This window comes from Macadamia integrifolia, chromosome 6 (assembly GCF_013358625.1).
Source record: "Macadamia integrifolia cultivar HAES 741 chromosome 6, SCU_Mint_v3, whole genome shotgun sequence".
NCBI classification, from domain to species: domain Eukaryota; kingdom Viridiplantae; phylum Streptophyta; class Magnoliopsida; order Proteales; family Proteaceae; genus Macadamia; species Macadamia integrifolia.
In genome coordinates, this window is record NC_056562.1 from 9821137 (window position 1) to 9841726 (window position 20590).

A 20590-nucleotide genomic window follows, 5' to 3' on the forward strand; every position below is an offset into this window, starting at 1 on the left:
TTTTTTCACTCGGCAGAACCCTAAAACAGGGAAGGGGAGGGATCGATTGAAGTGGTGAAGGGAAAGAGGAGGCACTGGGGGGGGTTTGGAACTGGGATTTGGAAGAAGGGTTGAGGACCTGAGGTACTGGTTTGGCTTCTCTGTTTAGGCAACAAAGAAATATTTTTTTTTGGTAGAACAGAGAATGGGAAGGGAAAAAGAGAGATTGGGGGGTGGGGATGGGGATCCTTCGGCTTTGATACCAAGTTGATGGAGGGCCTTAGGGAAGAAGGGGAAAATCAGAGTAGCAGGGGGAAAGGGGAAGCATACATTCTCATAAGCACAAATCAAACTAATTTTCATTCAATAAATTCACTCTGTCCCAACATTGAGTATATGCAAGTATTTAAAGAGAAAATGGTAAGACTCCTATATAGAAACTGAAACATACTCCTACTTCTCTATCTCCTACTTATCCTATCCAAAAACAAACATGAGAAAATAAAAGACATAGTATTAAACTAAACTACTTCCAACCCTTATTGGACTAAAACCCCAAGTTGGACCGGTTCTTCTTGGCTCTTGGCTTTCAAAGTCGGTCATGCTGGTCCAATTAGGTAAGTGCAGCCTTATCTACATCAATGCTCCTACTCAGAAAGGCTATTGATGTTTTCATCCTCCCACTCGGAGTGGGTTTGTGACTATGGATCTCATCTTTCATAAATCTACATCTTATTATCTTGCGGCACCTCTTCAAAGGGAGTCTCCTTTCATTTTGGAAGATGTGTAGCCTTTTGAACTCGCTATTCTTGCTGGTGTTCCGTTTCAGGGGGAGATTGACACTCCTACTTCGGCATTGCAACCAAAGATGAGTGTTTGTAGTTGCAGAGAGCAGACTCAGGCCACAAATCCAATACCTACCCTACCATGCTAATTGTCTCCTCTCGAGCCTGATCTCGTCCCCTCTGACCCAGGTAATTTTCTTTCCTTTCTGTTAATCCTTCTTTTGAGTTACCTATTATTGTTAAAGGCACTATGTCTTGCATTTTACAATCCATTGCTAAAAATGTTTCCTATGACTCACTTTTGCCATCCTACTATAGTTTTATGTCTTCTCTATTCTTTGTGTTTATTCCCCATACCTCGTAGGAAGCGAGTGCAGACTCAAAATGGCAAGTGACTATGGTTAAGGAGATGGAGGCTCTAAAGAAGAATGACACATGGGATCTAGTGTGCCTTCCCTCATGAAAGAAGATAGTGGGTTGTAAATGGGTCTTCATAGTGAAACAGAAAGCTAATGGCACTGTAAATCAGTACAAGGCCAGATTAGTTGCCAAGGGCTTCATTCAGAAGTATGGAATTGACTACCAGGAGACCTTTTCTCCTGACGCCAAGATGAACACTTCTCGTATGATCTTGTGTTATGCCACCAACTTAGATTGGGATCTTCAACAGCTAGATGTGAAGAATGATTTCGTCTATGAGACACTTGAGGAGGAGTATATATGGACATATTCACCACACCATAAGTCATCCATAATATTATAATAGTAAGCACATGCTTCGCTGTTAAAAATAATAATAAAATAATCACAATACTACAAAATTACCTTCGGCACTTATGGCCCTTCAATTCCTGTATGGCCATAGTGAACGAGCAGTTCTTGAAATCCTCAGCGTCTTAAAATATACCAAATTCCAATGTTAGAAATTTGGGATATTATAGTTTCTCTATATGAAATTAGAGTTGTGCTTTTTCTATTTCTATATTTTCTTTCCTTCCATTTAAGTAAGTCCTTTCTGATACATGGTTTAAACTATGGGATGTATTGTATTGGATGATACGTATTGGCATAAGTTGATACCGATACGATACAGATTTTTTTAAAAGTGAAGTGTATCCTCAGTTTTAGACTTGCGACAGCCTATGACCTAGCCATTGGGAACACTTTCTTCGCTAAGAGATAGGACCATTTGATTACCTACAAAAGTGGGTAACCTACCAGCCAAATCGACTTCTTCCTCACTAGAAGGTCCCATAGATTGTTGTGAAAGGATTGTAATGTTATACCTAGGGAGAGCTTAATGTCTCAGCATAGTCTGCTTATCTTGGATATATGCCTCACTATGCCAATGTGTAAGCTAATGAACCTATCTTTCAAAGGTAAGGTGGTGGAGATTGAAAGGAGATTCATTGAGGGTCTTTTACCGATATAGTGGTGAAGCAAGGAAATTGGGATTTTGAAGGAAATGCCAACGTGATGTAGAAAGAAATTTGCTAAAGAGGTTTTAGGGATGTCTAAGGGTAATCGAGAGACTTGGTGGTGCGATGAGGAAGTCCAGGCAACCATTAAACTAAGAAAGACATATTAAGATTTGGAAAAGGACTAGGGAGGTTGAAGATCAAGAGAGGTGTAAGGCTGCCAGAAATGAGCAAGGAAGATTGTAGGTAAAGCACTGACGAAGAAATATGATGACTTTTACAACAATCTGAATACAAAGGAAGGGTAAAAATCTTTTTTATAAGATAAATACGGGACAGGAAGAGTAGATTTTTTGATAATGTTCGATGTATTAAGAGTGATGATGTTAGTGTGCTTGTACAGGATGAAAAAATTAAAATGAGAAGGGTTGAGTATTTTGCATCCTACGAAATAGAGACAGCTCATGGAGGAATAATGTGAATATACATCATAACAGCAAGCATCATTGATATGTTCGAAAGCTAGGTGTGACTAAGGTTAAAAAAGCCCTGAGAAAGATGGAAGTAGGTAAGTCTCCAAGCCCTGATGAGGTACCAATTGAAGTGTGGAAGATTTTGGGTTTATGTGGAGTTGCCTGGCTAACCAAGTTGTTTAACAAGATAATGAGCATGAGTAAGATGCCTGATGAATGGAGAAGTATTAGAGTCCCACTGTATAAAAATTAATGCGATATAAAGAGCTACAATAACTTTGGAGGCATAAAATTTATGAGTCATACTATGAAATTATGGGTGAAGGTTATTGAAGTAGTCTGCATTTTAATAGAATCTTGTATCTCAGGGAACCAATTTGAATTCATGCCTGGGAGATACACAAAAAAAGCGATTTACCTATTATGGAAGCTCGTGGGAAAATATAGAACCCACAAAAAGGATCTTCATATGGTCTTTATTGACCTAGAAAAGGCTTACGACAAAGTCCCCAAAGAGCTAATCTGGTATGCATTGAAGAGGAAAGGGGTGTCTAATAAGTATGTGGACATAATTTATAACACGTATAAGGGTGTGTTAACTAGTGTGAGAACTGCGAAAACTCAGAGTTGTGAGTTCCCAATTATCTTTGGGTTACATCAAGGATTCGTTTTTAAGTCCTTATCTATTTACACTTATCATAGATGATTTAACTAAGAGCAGCCAAGGGGAGGTTCTGTGGTGTATGCTTTTTGTCGATAATATCATTTTAGTGGATGAGACAGTGGCAAGTATTAGTGATAAGTTAGAGTTATGGAGATCTACCTTGGAATCAAGTGGTCTTAAGATTAGTAGAATGAAGACAAAGTATATAGTTTGTAACTTTAGTCGCTTAAGGACTGATACCGAAGTGGTGAAACTTGAGGAGAGAGAGATTCCGCAAAGTTACTATTACAGATATTTAGGGTCAACCATAAACAAGGAATGTGAGATAGATGATGATGTTTTTCATAGAATTAAACTAGAATGGATGAAGTGGAGAGGTGCATCTGGAATGTTGTGTGATCGACGTATTTCTCGTAAGACCGGCTATGTTGTATGGGGTGGTGCGTTGGGTAGTAAAGAAGCGTAACATAGATAAGCTGAGCGTACCAAAGATTAGGATGTTGTGATGGATTTGCGGTAAAACTAGGAGAGAGTGAGGAATGACATGGTAAGAGCTGATTTGGTAGTGACCCGGATTCATGACAAGCTTTGAGAATGCCGCTTAAGGTGGTATGGCCATGTTCAACGGAGGCCTTGGGATGAGCCGGTTAGAAGTGATCAGATTTAGTTGGAAGGAGCCCGAAGAGTCAGGGCAAGCCTAAAATGACCATTCATGAGTTGGTAAGAAAAGACATGCAGAGGCCAAGTATGGATTCTGGTATAATAGCAAACAAAGCTATTTGAAGGGAAAAGATCCGTATTGCCAACTGCATTTAGGTAGGATGTCACGGAAGTGTTGCATTGCTTTATTTATTTATCCTTTTATCTTATACTTTGGCTGATCCATGTAGCCGACCCCATTTAGTTGGGAAAATGCTGAGTAGTTGTTGTCATGTATTGCTTATTTATAGTGTTTTTTGCTCCATAAGTGTATTTCCATATGTATCTTGACCATTTCCTTGCATATCTTGTGTATCTCTAATATGATACGAGAAAATTAAAGTCCTTGGAAAAGCATGTAAGTCCTTCGCTTCTCTTTAAGACGTATATTCAGATACATAAACTACAAGTTAGAAATAGGATATGTAGTACATGTTGTAAAACCTTTTCTAATGGCAATGGGAATATCCATATCAGTAACATCAATTGAAGGATCTATATTATCTGAACTGAGAAACAGGAAGTGCATCCAGAAGCACTGATTGCTGTGGTGGGTCGTTTGCAGGCTGTTTCTCCCTTCAAGAATATGTAAGTAAGCCCCCTTTACTGCTTTCCTTGAGAAGTGGCTCCCCCTCAAGGCAAGTTGTGTCAACGACAAATGGACTTGAAGGAAGCTTAGACATATTAGTAAAAAATAGCCGCCTAGAAAATAGGACTTAGATTCATAGAAATCCATGGTAACAAAGTGCTGCCTAGATGGGGGATGAAAGCACTTGTGGCCCATTTGGGTGGTGGCATAGCCTAGGAAAATGCAACGGAAAGCATGGGGATCAAGTTTAAAACACCCAGGAGTGGAGTTGTGAGCATCACAAACATAACCAAAGATTCTAGGGGGAAAGCACTTGTAGAACTTTTGGGTAGCGGTATAGCCGAGAAAAATGCAACGGAAAGCACGGGGATCAAGTTTAGAACGCCCAGGAGTGGAGCTGTGAGCATCACAGACACAACCAAAGAAATCCATGGTAACAAAGTGCTGCCTAGATGGGGGATGAAAGCACTTGTTGCCCATCTGGGTGGTGGCATAGCCTAGGAAAATGCAATAGAAAGCATGGCGATCAAGTTTAAAACACCCAGGAGTGGAGCTGTGAGCATCACAGACACAACCAAAGATTCTAGGGGGAAAGCACTTGTAGCACTTTCGGGTAGCAGTATAGCCGAGAAAAATGCAACGGAAAGCACAGGGATCAAGTTTAGAACGCCCAGGAGTGGAGCTGTGAGCATCACAGACACAACCAAAGAAATCCATGGTAACAAAGTGCTGCCTAGATGGGGGATGAAAGCACTTGTAGCCCATCTGGGTGGTGGCATAGCCTAGGAAAATGCAACGGAAAGCATGGGGATCAAGCTTAAAACACCCAGGAGTGGAGTTGTGAGCATCATAGACACAACCAAAGATCCTAGGGGGAAGATGGGAGGCATGGGAGGGGTCTGGGAGACGACTAACATGGGCCATTGGAGGGAACCCGGTTAATGAGATAGGCAGCAGTAAGCACAACATCCCCCTAACACTTAGAAACCTTCATGGTAGACATGAGGGAGCGAGGCAACATCAAGAAGATGATAGTTCTTCCTCTCAAGAATACCATTCTGTTCAGGAGTGTGAACATAAGAAGTCTGAAACACTATTCCTTGACTATCAAGGTACTAGTGAAGCTAGCATCTATATATTCAATTCCATTGTCACTCCGTAGGATCCGAAACTTGGCATCAAATTGGGTCCGAAACATGGTAAGGAATGGCTGGAAACATTAAAATTCCTCAAATTTATGACAAAAAAGGACCCAGGTTAAGCGAGTGCAATTTTCAATAAATGAAATAAACCAATAGAATGCATCTAGATGGTCCCCAAACAACAAAATGAATAATGGACAAAGGATACTCGCTTTTATTAAATGAAATAGAATAAGAGGTTCTAGTATGTTTAGAAAGTTCACAATGAAAAGTCTTGGGACTACAATGCTTTATTATTAATTTTTTTTTGATGAATAAATAATTCATTACCAAGAGAGAAAAAGAATTTACAAGGGAAAAGAGGGGGGGGGGAAGGCCGCAACCAACAAAACATGCCTAAGGCCAGCAGAAGCAAAACAAAAGCTAACTAACTAAAACAAAACAAAGGCGAAGCCTCCAAAAAGCTAGCAAACCGGGGGGGAGGGGGAAGAAGAACCAACATCCAGAATCCATAGTGTCGTCAAGTGGGTTGGATAAAATCAACCTGAAGGTTCCAAGATGTAATGATGTGGGAATTTCTATAGGTGTTATGAACAGGGCGGGACTGGAGGGACGAGGCTTTGGACGTGACATCAAAGTGGATAGCTTTCCAAATCTTATCCGGGAATGGGATTTGGAAGTCCATCTACGCATGTTACGATCCATCCAGAGGTGGTTGATGGTAGCACAAAAATCCAGTTTGCCAATGGTGTCACAGATGGAAGGACCACTACAATGCTTTATTAATTGAGGAAATAATAAACGACGGGTGATTGAAGCACTGATGCTATTGGTGCACTTTTTGAAGGACACTAGTCACTGGAAGAGTGAGCAGAAAGGGGTATGTGCATAGTAAGCGGACTAATTCTAGAAAATACAGCCCATCTCAAACCCTACTATAGCCAATCATTGCGTCTATCACAAGATCCTGAAAGACAATGGGTGGAATAAAATGAGACAGATCGACTGTAAATAGAAAGCAGGTTAGCACAAAGTTTGGGAACATGAAAAACAGAAGACAAAGAAATAGTAGGGGAGCATTGGACAGAACCTTAACCGAAAATAGCGGACAAGGAGCCATCGGCAACCCGGATTTTATCCTTACCAGAGCTAGGTAGGTAGGAACAGTCTGAGGAGCTAGTCATATGCTCAGAGGCACCAAATCAAAGGAGCCAAGAGTGATTAACAGAAGGTGCAGGGGATGGAGAAACATTGAAAATACTTTGACTGAGCGAGATGGGAAGTAGGTGCAAGGGTTGGTGTCCGTAGAGAGGACATTATGCGCTGTAGGGCCTGGAGCTGATCCGAGGAGAAAGGCACAGTGGAAGGCGGGCTATTAGGTGGAGGAGCTGGGCCAAGAATATAACCATCAGTACTTTGAGAGAGAAACTTGGGGTTGGGTAGATCCTTGTTTCCCACCACGGCCTCCTCCCTTAGGGCGACTATGTAGCTTCCAACAGGTCTTCCAAATTGTGACGAGGTTTACCACAATAATCACTTTTAATTGGTTCTCATGTGGGTGTGGTAGACTTAACAGAGTCAACACTAGAAGGAGTAGAGACCAAAGTAGAGTGGGAGCACTGTGGGCATCATAACAGAACGACGACGATCCTCATGTAGCAAAATATTATAAGCCTGTAGCAAAGTAGGAAAAGTTCTCCTCACCTTGCAGACATATAGAACTCTCTGCCGATCATTCCACTTTCCCATCAGCAAAGGCAAGATAATATTCACTGGATGCCTTTCCCCTCTAAGCTCTTCTCTGCTAAGGTAGCTTAGGAGTTTGTCAGGATTCAGGGCTCGATCTCTCCTTGGCACAGACTTATATGGTTCCCTCATCACATCCCCCGCCAGAATTTTGTGGCTTGGAGAGTCTTCACTAACTCCTTGCCCACTCAAGCTTTCCTCATTCAGAGAGGCATCCCAACTGATCCCCTGTGTATCCTTTGCGGCAATGAGCTAGAGACGACAGAACACCTCTTCTTTGCTTGCACCCTCTCCTCCTCCATCTGGAAAGGAATTTTGGATAAATGCTGGCCAGCCAACAAAAGTATTCTTCCTTTACACAGAGAATGGATTTGGATGGATATGATTTTCCATGGAAAATCTATTTGTGCCGTGTGGAAAAGCCCGCCTTCTGTGCAACTCTTAAACAGATCTGGATGGAAAGAAATCATAGGAAATAGATCTCCAACTCTTGCTGTCTTGATAAGATTTGGAGTTCTATATTCTTTGATGTCAAGACCAAGGTTTCATAGATATCCTCCTCATGTAACCCCTCCCCTAGAAATAGTCATATTGCAAATTCCTAGGAGCTGCCCCGCTCCAGCATCAGGAGTAGCTCCTCTCCCTAAGGTGTTCTGTTTCTCTTCCCCCTCCGCTCTTAAGGGGTTGTAATTCTTTTTCTTTCGCTTAGTAATGAATTATTTATTCACAAAAAAAAAATATGGATTGGATCATATGCCGAATTGAGCCCAGTGAGAAAGTCATAAACACGCTCCATTTCCCGTTCCTTTTGGAAGGCTTTTGTATTTGGTGAACAAACCATATGAACATGGTGATACAAGTCAAGTTGCTGCCATAAGGAGGTCAAGGCGGTATAGTAGGTAGGCAAGGATAGATCCTTCTGAGACTTCACGGACCTAGTGACGCAATTTATAAATTTATGCATAATTGCAGCTCTGGGCATAGGTCTATAACACATCCTCCCACAGTTACGGAGCAGAGTTCATTAGAACAAAACTGAAGTTGATAGTAGGCTTTATTGAATTGAGGAGAAAAGACATAACCTATCCATGGGCCAACCAGGTGTTGACGGTAGGACCATCATTAGGCCAAGGTGTAACACAGTCAATTATCCCGAAATTTTTTTACCTCGATTGGTCAGTTTGCAGGAACATTACCAGGGGAAGGTAATTGCTCCCATTCAACTTCGTTGGACTTGGTTGGAGAGAAGGGTGATGGACAGAAGTCCCAACACGAGGTACCTCACTATTCCCCGAGGCGACCGCGACAATGATCTTGCCACTTCAGCCATAAGGTCGAAGAAGAGGTCAATGAAGATGGAGATGAATCAACAGAGACAGATCAAGGAACTACTGCATACTAGGGAATGTAGGCAAACAACAGAGCAGAAGCACCAGAGGCGATGTTGATACAAGCAAGAGGTTGTGCAGAGTAGCAAGGTTGCAGGAGGGATGAAGAAGAGCAATGCTGGATGGAGATGCAAGGCAGCGGTGCTGGGCAGAAGCTCTTAGGCAGCGGTGCAAGGCTGCAACAACGGTAGCTGCGCTGGGCAAAGACTCTAGGCAGCGGCACAAGGGCAGAGGCACATGGCGGCAAGCAACACAAGGCAACAATGCAGGGTAGGGCGCAAGGCAGCTGCACTAGGCGGAGGGCCGCATGGGCAGCGGGAGGCGTTAGGGATAGCGCAGGGTAGAGGCAATAGGGTTAGGTGGTTGATCATGAGGCATGGTTCAGTTAATATGCTTGACCAAGGGAGGCCGAAGTATCAAGAGTGGCGATGGGGACCTAACTGGTGGTGGCAGTGGAATATAAAACTATTTAGGGTTTTTGGCTCTGATCCCATGTTGAAATAAGAGAATGATAGAATCATTCGGTTTGTTTAACACAAGAACCGATACTTAATGGAGGTTACTCGGTCTCTTCTCTTTGATATGAAATTCGGCAAATCTTTTTAGGCTGAGGCTTTCGTAATTGGATGCTATCTTAGTTTAGTAACCGCATGCCTTCTTCTGTGTTAAATGGTACAATTCCTTATTCTTTGTTGTTTCCTTTTGCACCATTGATTGCCCTACCACCAAAAGTCTTTGGTTGTGTTTGTCTTATTTGTAACCATCGCCCTGATCTGTCTAAGTTGGATGCCAAGGCACTTAAATGTTTATTTGTTGGTTATTCTCGTACTCAAAAAGGTTATCGGTGTTTTTCTCTTGAGCAGAATAAATATCTTCTTACAGCTGATGTTTCTATCTTTGAGTTCGTGTCTTAGAAGGATCAATCATTTGTTGTTTCTGAAATGGATGATGATCTGCTCACATATGCCATTTAGTATAATGTTTCATAGGATCTACATGTACCACAACGACCTCCACCTGCTATTCAATATATCTGCAGCCGTCGTCTAAAGGAAGGTACTCCTTCCTCCTTTCTCTATCGACTCCACTATGTCATCTTTATTTGCCGATAAATAAATAAGTACTTCTGATCTTGATGTCCCTATTTCTCATCGTAAAGGTGTTTATAGCTGTACTTAACATCCTCTTTCCAATTTTATGTCTTACTTTAGTGTATCCCCTGCTTACCGTACTTGTTTTTCCACTGTTGGAGTCTTATCTCCTTCCTAAGAGTGTTGCAGAGGCATTATCTTATTCTAGTTGAAGGACAACAATGGAGGAGGAGTTATTGGCCTTGAAGGAAAATAGGACTTGGGCTTTACCTGAAGGAAAGTGCACTATTGGGTGTAGTCAATTGAATCATGCCTTGAAAGAAGCAACTCCCTCTCATACATAGCAAGTCGGCTAGAAAGAAGACTAGGAATGCGGCCGGCTTCTAACCCCAACTTTAGTACTGGACACCCAGTTGCCAACCCATCTTTTTTTTTTTTTCCTTATTCCAGCATTGTCATCGATAGTGAGGAATCCACTTTATAATCCATACTGATCTAGAAGAGGCATTAGGTTTATGCTGTGAAGGTGAACCCTGATGGTTTTCTTGCTCTTTTGAAGGCCTGTGTTGATTTGGAGAATTGAGCTTGTGTCTTATAATACTAGTCCTTTATTTATAATGGTAGTGAGAATGTTCTGAAATATTACGAGGACCAATAAAAAACCTAAAGGACTTAAGGACCCCGTTTGGACTCTAAAACGTCCCATAGAACACATTATTACAACACTCCCCCTCAAGTTGGTGCATACATATCTAACATGTCGACCTTGCCAACAATAGGAATAAAAGGTTTACTACTGAGACTCTTATGAATATGTCAGCTGACTGAGCATCGGAAGTTACAAACGGAGTATAGGTCATCCCCTGCTCCAGCTTCTCCTTTATGAAATGACGGTTGATCTCTACATGCTTTGTACGGTCATGTTGGATAGGATTATATGCAATACTGATAGTTGACTTATTGTCACAATAGAGACACATGGGCAAATCAATAGAGACACATAATTCCTGAAGGAGACCTTGGATCCAAAGGAGTTCATCATATATGCCTTGTCCCATAGCTTGAAACTCTGCTTCAGCACTGGACCTTGCAACCACTGCTTGCTTCTTGCTTTGCTATATGATAAGATTCCCTCCAACCATGGTACAATACCTAGAGGTTAATCTCCTATCATTTGGACAACCAGCCCAATTGGTAAATGCCTCCACGCAAATGATCATGAGGAGAAAATAGAACTCCTTATCTTGAGCAGACTTTAAATACTTTAAGATACGAAATGCAGCCTCCAAGTGAGTTGACTATGGGTTGTGCATATATTGGCTCACCAGATTGACAATAAATCCTGTATCAAGACGTGTCTTGGAGAGGTATATGAGTCGACCAACCAGCCTCTGATAATTGTTCTTGTCAACTGGTTCCCCATCTAATGTAGACTAGGATAGGAAACTAACCAAGTCTCAATCTGCAAGAACTTTTAAACAAAGAACAACCAGAACCAGCCCTGAAAATCAGAATAACAAATAACGGTCCAGCAGGTTATCGATCTCAAGAGGCATTACTAACAGAGATCAAACCAATAGTAAACCTTTAGGACTAAACCAGGAACTGATAGGACTCCAATCAGGTTCAGATCAACAGAATAATATGAGTCACAGACTTAATAACCAACAGAAATTGGAATAAACCAATCGATCTCAGTTCTGGCCTTGACAGGTCACTAGAAGGCAAAGATATGGAGATTTTGAATATCTCACTAATGGCTGCACAGAAATAGCACAAATTTGGATCGATCCTTAGGGGGGTATGGGAGAACAATCGACCAGAATTGGAGAGCAAACTGACGGCTGGAACTAATACCGACAGTAGAGGATGACTGGCTCTTTTGTCAGAAAATTTGGGCAGAAATCAGAGATATAAATACCTGAATGTTTTGACAGCAGTAGAACCTTGAAAACAAACTTGAAAGAAATAAGAAAGCTTGAAGAAAGCAAACTGAAATTTCCAGAACCAGAAATCAAAAGCTGTTCATATCCCTTACCTGTTTGAAGAACCTTGCAATAACCTTGAAAATAAGAAGAAGAAGACGAAAACACTTGTAGTAGATCCTCTCGGGCTTCCCAACGCAAGGAGTCGAATGGATCAAACACCACTCCCTCCCACTGTGATCAAACACAGCCGTCCCAGGAGAGACATAGTAGCAAGATTCTATTTTTCATTCATAAAATCATGGGCTACTAATGAGCCTTCTCTTTATTTATAATAGTGATGGGGGAGGGAATTACAAAATAGAAGGTTCCTAAAAAAGGAAACCAAATATTCTCCTAATACAATAATTACTAAAAACTGAAATAAGAAACTAGTTGAAAAAGGAAACTAACGACTAATGACTTGACTCAATTAATAACTTGACTCCTAAGGAAACAAATATAACTCAAATCAAACCAAACTAAAAAAGGAAACTAATGAAAATGGAAACTAACTAGTAATCCCGTACTCAATCTTAGAGCCTCCCTTTTAGACCCATAAAAGTGGTCTATTACTCTCAAAACACATGGGATCAAAGGCCCAACATGTATGGAACCAAACCCTAGGCTTATTCCTAATAAAACAACCCTATTTTGGTAATTAATCTGCATCAACATCTTTTTCCTTAGAGCTGAGAGTTAGGCTCTAAGGGAGTGTCAGTAGCCTTACGTCCTAACAACCCAGTATCAGAAAGAAGATCAAGTGTATACTTCCATTGGGAGAGAAAGATACCTTGAGCTGAATAGGCTACCTCAATACCCAAAAAATATCTCAACTTCCCCAAGTCTTTGATTTCGAACTTAGTTCCCAAATAAGATTTTGATGTGCAATTTCCTATGTGTCGCTGCCAATAATCACTATGACATCCACATAAACTATAAGAATAGTAATGTGCTCCCTTGACTTCTTGATGAACAGAGTGTGATCTGCATTACTCAGTTTGTAGCCTATAGCAACCATTGCCTTGTGGAACTGGCCAAACAAGGCTCGTGGGGACTGCTTCAACCTATATAAAGCATGTTTTAACTTACACACCTTGCCTTGAGTCTGCTAAGAGGTCAAACCATTAGAAACATCCATATACACTTCGTCCTCCAATTCTCCATGAAGAAATGCATTCTTCACATCAAGCTGTTGTAAATCCCAACCACAATTGACAACACATGATATGATAACTCAGACATTGTTCAGCTTGGCCACTAGTGCAAAGATTTCTTGGTAGTCAATGCCATATGTCTATGTAAATCCTCTTGCAACCAGCCGTGCCTTGTATCTATCCACAGATCCATTTTCAGATTGTTTTACCTGAAGATCCATTTGCCACTAACAGTTTTCTTCCCTGGAGGAAGGTGGACTAGATCTCATGTATTGTTCTTCCCAAGGGCTCTTATTTCCTCATTCATTGCTTCTTCCCACTTTGGATCAGCTTTCTGCTTGTTATGGGGAATGGAAACAGACAACAAGGAGGAAACAAAAGAATAAAAGGAGAAAGATGCGCATATGAAGCAACATTAGAAATGGGATACTTAGTACGTTCCTTTTGAGATTTACAAATAACTATTGGCAAATCAAAAGTTGGGTAAGAGGAAGAGGACTCACCACTAGTAGGACTTAGGTCTGGAGCATACAACTGGCTCGGTGCATTGGTGGTAAGGTGGACTTGCTTACGCTTTTTGCAAATATACACTTGAAGACGCTTGGCCGGCTCCCCCTGGACGGAAATCAGTCTTTGTTGTTTCTAACTGGTTATACCTTCCTCAAAACGTATATCTTTCGCTTCTAATTCTATAATCAGAGGCACATCTTCCACTCTAAGATACTCCCCCTGAATAAGTGTAGGTGCAGGATAATAATCTTCAGAGTCATGGAAGACAACATCAATGGTAATAGAAAATCGTCTCATGGGAAGATGATAACCGCAATACCCCTTTTGAGTAGGAGAATATCTAAGGAAGAGGCATCGAATCCCATGGGGATCAAACTTCATGTTGTTGATGATTCCTTACAAAGGACACACACCCAAACACTTTAGGAGGTAGAACAAAGGAAGAAGAATCCATCAAAACCTTAATAAGACAACAAGAGGCCAATACACAAGGGCATCCAATTAATTAGATAGGAGGCATAGAGCACAACATCGCTCCAGTACTGAGGGGGAACATTAGTCTCAAACATCAGGCACTTGGCTACCTCCAATAAATGGCGGCTATTCCTTTCGGTGACCCTATTTCTGAGCAGCAACATCTACACAACTTGTCTGATATAGAATCCCTTGGTCAGCAATTTCCCTTCAATGTATTTAGTGCCATTATCAATGCGAATAATCTTGACCTTGGCATCAAATTGTGTCTAAACCATGTTATGGAATTGCTTAAAATATGGGAATACATCGCTCTTCTGTCTTAACAAATATAACCAAGTAGTACAACTAGAGCAATCAATCAATAAAGATTACAAACCACTAGTGTCCAGTATTAGAAACAAGACGGAGGGTCCCCAAACACTAGAATGAATTAAAGCAAATTGAACCAAACTTTGATTATTAGAAATAGGGTAAACAGATCTAGTTTGCTTGGCAAAAACTCAAGCATCATAGAAGAAATTATTTGGAATACATTTTCTAAATATACCAGGAAATAACTTAGCTAAAATGCCTAAAGGAGGTTGACCCAAACAACAATGCCATCGATAAAGTTTAGTTAAAGCATAAGTAGACACATCGGGAACAGAATTCTGAGAAGTAAATTTTGTGGGAGACTGATCAAGCATGTACAAACCACCCACCACTTACCACTACCGATCATACATTCCGTTACCAGGTCCTGAAAGAGACAATGAGTAGGAAAGAATGTTACTTTAATTAAGATCCCTAGTAATACTACTAATTGAAATTAGGTTAGTAAAAAATTTGGGAACGTGCAATACAGGTGATAGGGAAAGTAATGGACTATGTATGATGGAACCCTTTCCAAAATAGAGGAGAGGGAACCATCAGCAACACAGTCTTTTTGGTTATTTGACAGAGGAGAGTAAGCATCAAAGAATTTAGGAGACCCAGTCATATGGTCAGTGGCACCAAAGTCGATAATCTAAAAAAGGGATTCAATCGACACACTATGGCCACCAAATGGATTACCTTAGTGCGAAGGACTAGAATCAGATAGTGTTGGAAAGGAAATAGCTAAAGCCATAGAGGAGGAATCCGTATTGAGTTTGGACATCAATTGGTGCAGAGTTTGTTACAACTTCTGATTAATTGAAGAACCCGAGGGATATCATCAAGAACCTGATTTACAACAGCATTGGATCATACCTATCCACGACCACAGGAATTGGCTAATTTATGGCGTTCCTTTCCACAATAATCGCATTTCATAGGTTCTTTTTCAGTGGTTCCAAAGGGAGTTTGTTTGAGGGCCATCTCTAGATTGAGTCCCTAAGCCAGAGCAAAGGGCAGAGTGATCTTGTATAACCAGAGAAAGCATAACAATATAGATATCCTCAGATTGAATCAGGACGTAAGCCTGTTCTAAAGATGGGAATGGAACCCTACTCAAATATGGGCTCGAGTTTGATCAAACTCAGTATTGAGTCCAACAAAAAACACATACACGAACTTTATCCTCCTTTGCAATGATAACCATATCAGTTTCATTTGTAAGAGCAGTTTCTGCATAAAAATCTCACTATATACCATGTAGAGTAGAGTGATACTGGGGCAGAGAGAGTTCCTTCTGTTTATTGTAATGAATCCTCTTTCTTAACAAGTAGCATTGGGCAAGTTGAATTAGGAACCAGAGATTGGAGAATGATTTGACTTGTTAGTAATGACAGAGGTCTTTCTTATTTATAAGAAGATTACAACCAAAATAAAGAAAGTAGGGTGTCGTTGACTTGGCATCCCTATCTGCAAAACTTATTACAGTAAATAGTAAACTAACTATGGTCATCTCAACACTCCCCCTCAAGTTGGTGTAAATATATCATACATGCCCAACTTGGAGACAAGAGGATGAAATGCCTTACAAGAACTGCCTTGGTAAACACATCAACTAACAAATTTAGAAATAACAAAGCATATGCAGATTGTTCCTTGTTTGAGCTTCTCTTTGATGAAGTGCCAATCAATCTCAATATGCTTAGTCATATCACGGTGAACAGGATTGTGAGCAACACTGATGGCTACCTTGTTATCATAGTACAATAGCATAGGGCCTTTAACAATAACTCTAAAATCATGCAAGAGTTTTTTAAGCCATATTAGCTCACAAATCCCTTGGGTCATCGCACAATACTCGACTTCTGCACTGGAATGAGACACCACTGGCTGTTTTTTTTTTCTTCGCCATTTAACAAGATTGCCCCCAAGGAAAGAACAATATTCAGATGTCCTAGGGTCACGAAGGAAGCAACTAATGATCCTACAACGTAGGCAATATCAGACCTAATGTGGGATAAATAGATCAATTGGCCAACAAGTCTTTGGTACTGTTCTTTATCGACTGTTTCACCCATTGCACTCCTCAACTCTGCTCAGCTAATGATTAACCTCTATAGGAGCATCCACAGCTTGCACCCAAGCATACTAATTTCACTAAGGGGATCTAAAACATACTTCTGTTGGGAAATGAAGAGACTTCTACTCGATCATTGAACTTAAATCCCAAGGAATTAACAAAGAGGCCCTAGATCTTTAGTCTCGAACTCTGCTGCCAGTAAGGCTTTAAGATTTGAGATCTCCCCATCATCATTTCCAGTAATTACTATATCATAGACGTGGACGATTAGAGCAAAAATCTGGTGACCTTTTGCCTTGATAAACATTGTGTGATTCGCTTGACTCTGTCTATATCCAAAGCTCATAATAGCTTTCATGAACTAGCGAAACCATGGCCTAGTAGACTGTTTGAGACTATACAATGACTTCTTCAACTTGCAGACACGCCAAACTGTGGAGGGAGATGTAAAGACAAGAGGATTTTTATTATAGATTTCGTCTTCAAGGTCCCCATTGAGAAACGCATTCTTGACATCCAACTGTTGAAGATTCCACCCTAGATTGGCTTGATAGAATTCATCTTTGCAACCGGGGCAAAGGTCTCTTGGTGATCAATCCCATAGGTTTGGGAGAAACCTTTGGCCAATAAGTGTGCCTTGTACCGCTCAATTGTCGTGATCGGCACTTTGCTTGATTGTAAAAACCCATTTACACCCAATCAATTTCTTCCCTTGAGGAGGAGGGACAAGTTCTCATGTATCCTTTTTGTCTAATGCCAGCATTTCCTCAACCATAACAGCCTTCCACATTGATGGCTTCTTTCAACTTGTTGGAATAGACACAAAAGACAAGGAAGAAACAAAGGCCTTATAGGAGGGAGAAAGATGCATAAGAAACAAAATTGGAAACAAGGTGCTTGGTACAAGAACGAACTCCCTTTCGAACAACAATGAGACGATCGTCCTTTAAGGGAGCAACATGTACATTATCAAGTATAGGAGCAATAGGTACATTATCAAGTATAGGAGAAGTAATACCTGATAACGGTGGATCCGATGGAGGTGCTACAGATGGGTATGGTTGGTCACTAGTGTCCTTTTCCTTGGACCTCCGAGTGTAAGTGATCACATCCTTTAACGGCTGAACTGATGGCTTCCCCTTGAACCGCTGTCTACCTCTGAATAGGAAGAATATCAACAACAAACGGAAGCTCTTCCTCAAGACTTTCTCCCTAAAGAGGTGGCGTGAAATAGGCCTCGGATTTTATGAAGTGACATTCATAGTTATATACAAGCCGCAAGTAGTAGGGTGATAACATTTATACCTCTTTTGAAAGGCCGAATAACCAAGAAATATACATCGCATGGCACACAAGGATCTAATTTAGAGCGAGGAAGAGGAGTTATGGGCCAGCAAACACACCAAAAGACCCAGGGAAGAAGAGTAGAAGCAATGGAAGGGTCTGAGAAAGAAGAAATAGGGGGCTTAAGGTTAATTACACCAGAAGGGACCATAGTTAGCAAATTCATATTCGGGAATTATTCGGACGGAGAATTAAGCAAATTCGGATTCGGGAATTATTCAGAATAATTCGACTGGTCAATTTAAGGGTTCGGTAAACAAAGCGGTTAAAAAAGCAAACAAAATAAAAATCGGATTTGGATTTGGATTCGAGAATTATTCGGATTTTTTTTTTTTTTTTAAATTTATTGTATCTTTTTTATTTATCAAGTAATTAACTTGATATGTACACCTAGAAAGAGCAAATTACTGTAGTTCAAATATACAATACAATAAAAAACTAAGAAAAAGCTGTCATTGGGTGATGGAAACAATGTTACAGTAATCCAATTTCTAAAGAAATTGTCCTATAGGAATATAAAAGTTCAAAATCACATCATTCAATCCATGACTCACCTAGTTCCATGATTCCATCATCCATGCTTAAAAGGAAAAACTATTCTAAATAAAGCAAAACATCCACAAAAGCATAACAAAATTTATTACATCACCACAACTTAAGTACTTAACTAAATCAGATAATACTATCTGAGGGTTGAGTCTCGCTCTCAGTAAAACTAGCACTTGCACCAAATAGCAAGTCTTCAGTGATGCTATCATCCACATCATCCAATAATCTCTCTAGCTCTTTATCAACGTCCTCAATGCTTTGATCAAAATCATTGACACTAATACTGTCAAGATTAATGGGCAACATGTTTTTTTGTTCAAGTTCACCCATCTTTTCCATCATCAACGAATTCATTCTGACGTAGACTAAATCATCTAACATCGCTGCTGACAATCTATTCCTCCTTTTTGTTTGTACTACATCCCAGGCACTCTAATTTCTCTCACAAGACGAAGAACTACATGGTTGGCTCAATACTCGAATGGTATACTTCTGTAAGATATGAATAGCATCACCTTGCATATGCCACTAAACCCCTGTCATTGGTAAAAGAAAAAAAATATATATATATATATATATAAATATACAATTTTAAATGACAAGTAATTTTTACATAAGAAAGAATAAACTAAAATTTTTAAAAAGAAAGCAATTATTACACTTCAAGGATGACTAGTTTCCATCAGCGTCTTGGCACTAGGAGTAAAAACAGTGCTAGACTTCATGTGGTATATTGCCAATTGTCCATAATATTCTCTCCTCTCATCTTGTGGAACCAATATCTCACCAATGAAATCTATTGCTTCTTTCAATTGAGGAATCTTTTTGAATCTTTCTCTTAAAAAATAAGTAGGGTTAAAAACAGCAGCTGCATAGTGAATGGTACTTAAAATGTTTTCATCCCTTCTCTTATCAAAGATATCCAAAATTTGGTTATACCAATGGTCAACCTCATAAAGCTTTTCCAATACCTCTCTGGCTCTTTCCATTGCTTCATACAAATATCCTAATGTAGCCCCATCACCATCAACCAAATGAAGAACTCGAATGGTTGGTTCCATAAATCTCAAAATCTCTTTTGAATCATTCCAAAACGACTCCCTTTGAATAGTGTACACTACTCTATCTGCTTTAACAGATCTAGAATTTCTTAGACTCCTCCACTCAACTGATGCAACTAGGAGTCTACGCTTCTCTTCCACTTCAACAATTGACTGAAGCATTAAAAAGTTTGAAGCAAATCTAGTTTTGCAAGGATGTTTTAGATACTTGTTTGTGAAACTCCTCATCAATTGTAAGACAATTATTGACTTGTACAAGTAGTCAATAATTCTTTTTGCCTCATCAAAAATTTCTTGAACCCAAAAAACCTTTTCATAGATGTCCTTCAACATTAGATTGATACCATGGGCTGCACATCGAGTCTTAAACAACCAACGATACTTTCCAATAAGTATATCAAGTGCACTGGAATAATTGGATGCATTGTCTGAAATTATCTGAACCACTAAATTTTGGCCAACACTTTGAATCTCTCTGTTAAGAATATCAAATATATAAGGACCAGTCAATCTAGCATGAGAACACTCCTCTGACCTCAAAAAGAGAGCACCACCCAGGGAATAAGCAATCACGTTAAGAAAAGACCGCTTCTTCAAATCAGTCCATGTATCAGACATAATTGTGTAGCCAGTTTGTTTCCAAGAAAATTTTACTTCTTCAGCATATTTTTCAAGGTCCTTTCTTAATTTAGGGATTATTCTTCCACGAAGGGTTTTATAACTTGGAATAGGAACACTAGGACCATAACGGGTTGTGCACTTCACAAACTTGATAAAAGCATTCGATTGAACAACATTGAAAGAAATGTTACTTTTAATAAATAAGTCACGCAAACATTTCTCCCAAGTTGGTTTGTCCATCTTAGGGATCATTTCCTCCATTGTGGACTGCCTTTGACTAGTTATAGTTAAAGGAGTCAAAGGAGAGGAACCAACTATACTCTCACCACTGGTACAACTCTTATGCTTTTTACTACTTGATTCAGAATTAATAGCAAGAAGAGCTTCTGCTTGGACATCATCAGATACTTTCTCATAAGGTGCAAAATCATGACCACTAACCTTAGCTAAATGATACTTGAGGCGAGTGACCCCTCCATAAACTTGTTTTTCAAAAAAT

The 20590-nt window shown here is 40.1% G+C and overlaps 1 protein-coding gene across 1 annotated transcript; it reads right to left on the minus strand.

The window, feature by feature from the left end:
• Nucleotides 1–19071: 19071 nt before the first annotated feature.
• Nucleotides 19072–20088, minus strand: LOC122082054. The gene has a single exon (XM_042649552.1). It carries the CDS (start codon nucleotides 20086–20088, stop codon nucleotides 19072–19074), a length of 1017 nt encoding a protein of 338 aa, XP_042505486.1.
• Between the last annotated feature and the right edge of the window lie 502 nt (nucleotides 20089–20590).

What these genes read in the sequence shown, in the direction of transcription:
- LOC122082054 (XM_042649552.1), bottom strand. Translation starts at nt 20,088, where the DNA reads ATGTCTGATACATGGACTGATTTGAAGAAGCGGTCTTTTCTTAACGTG.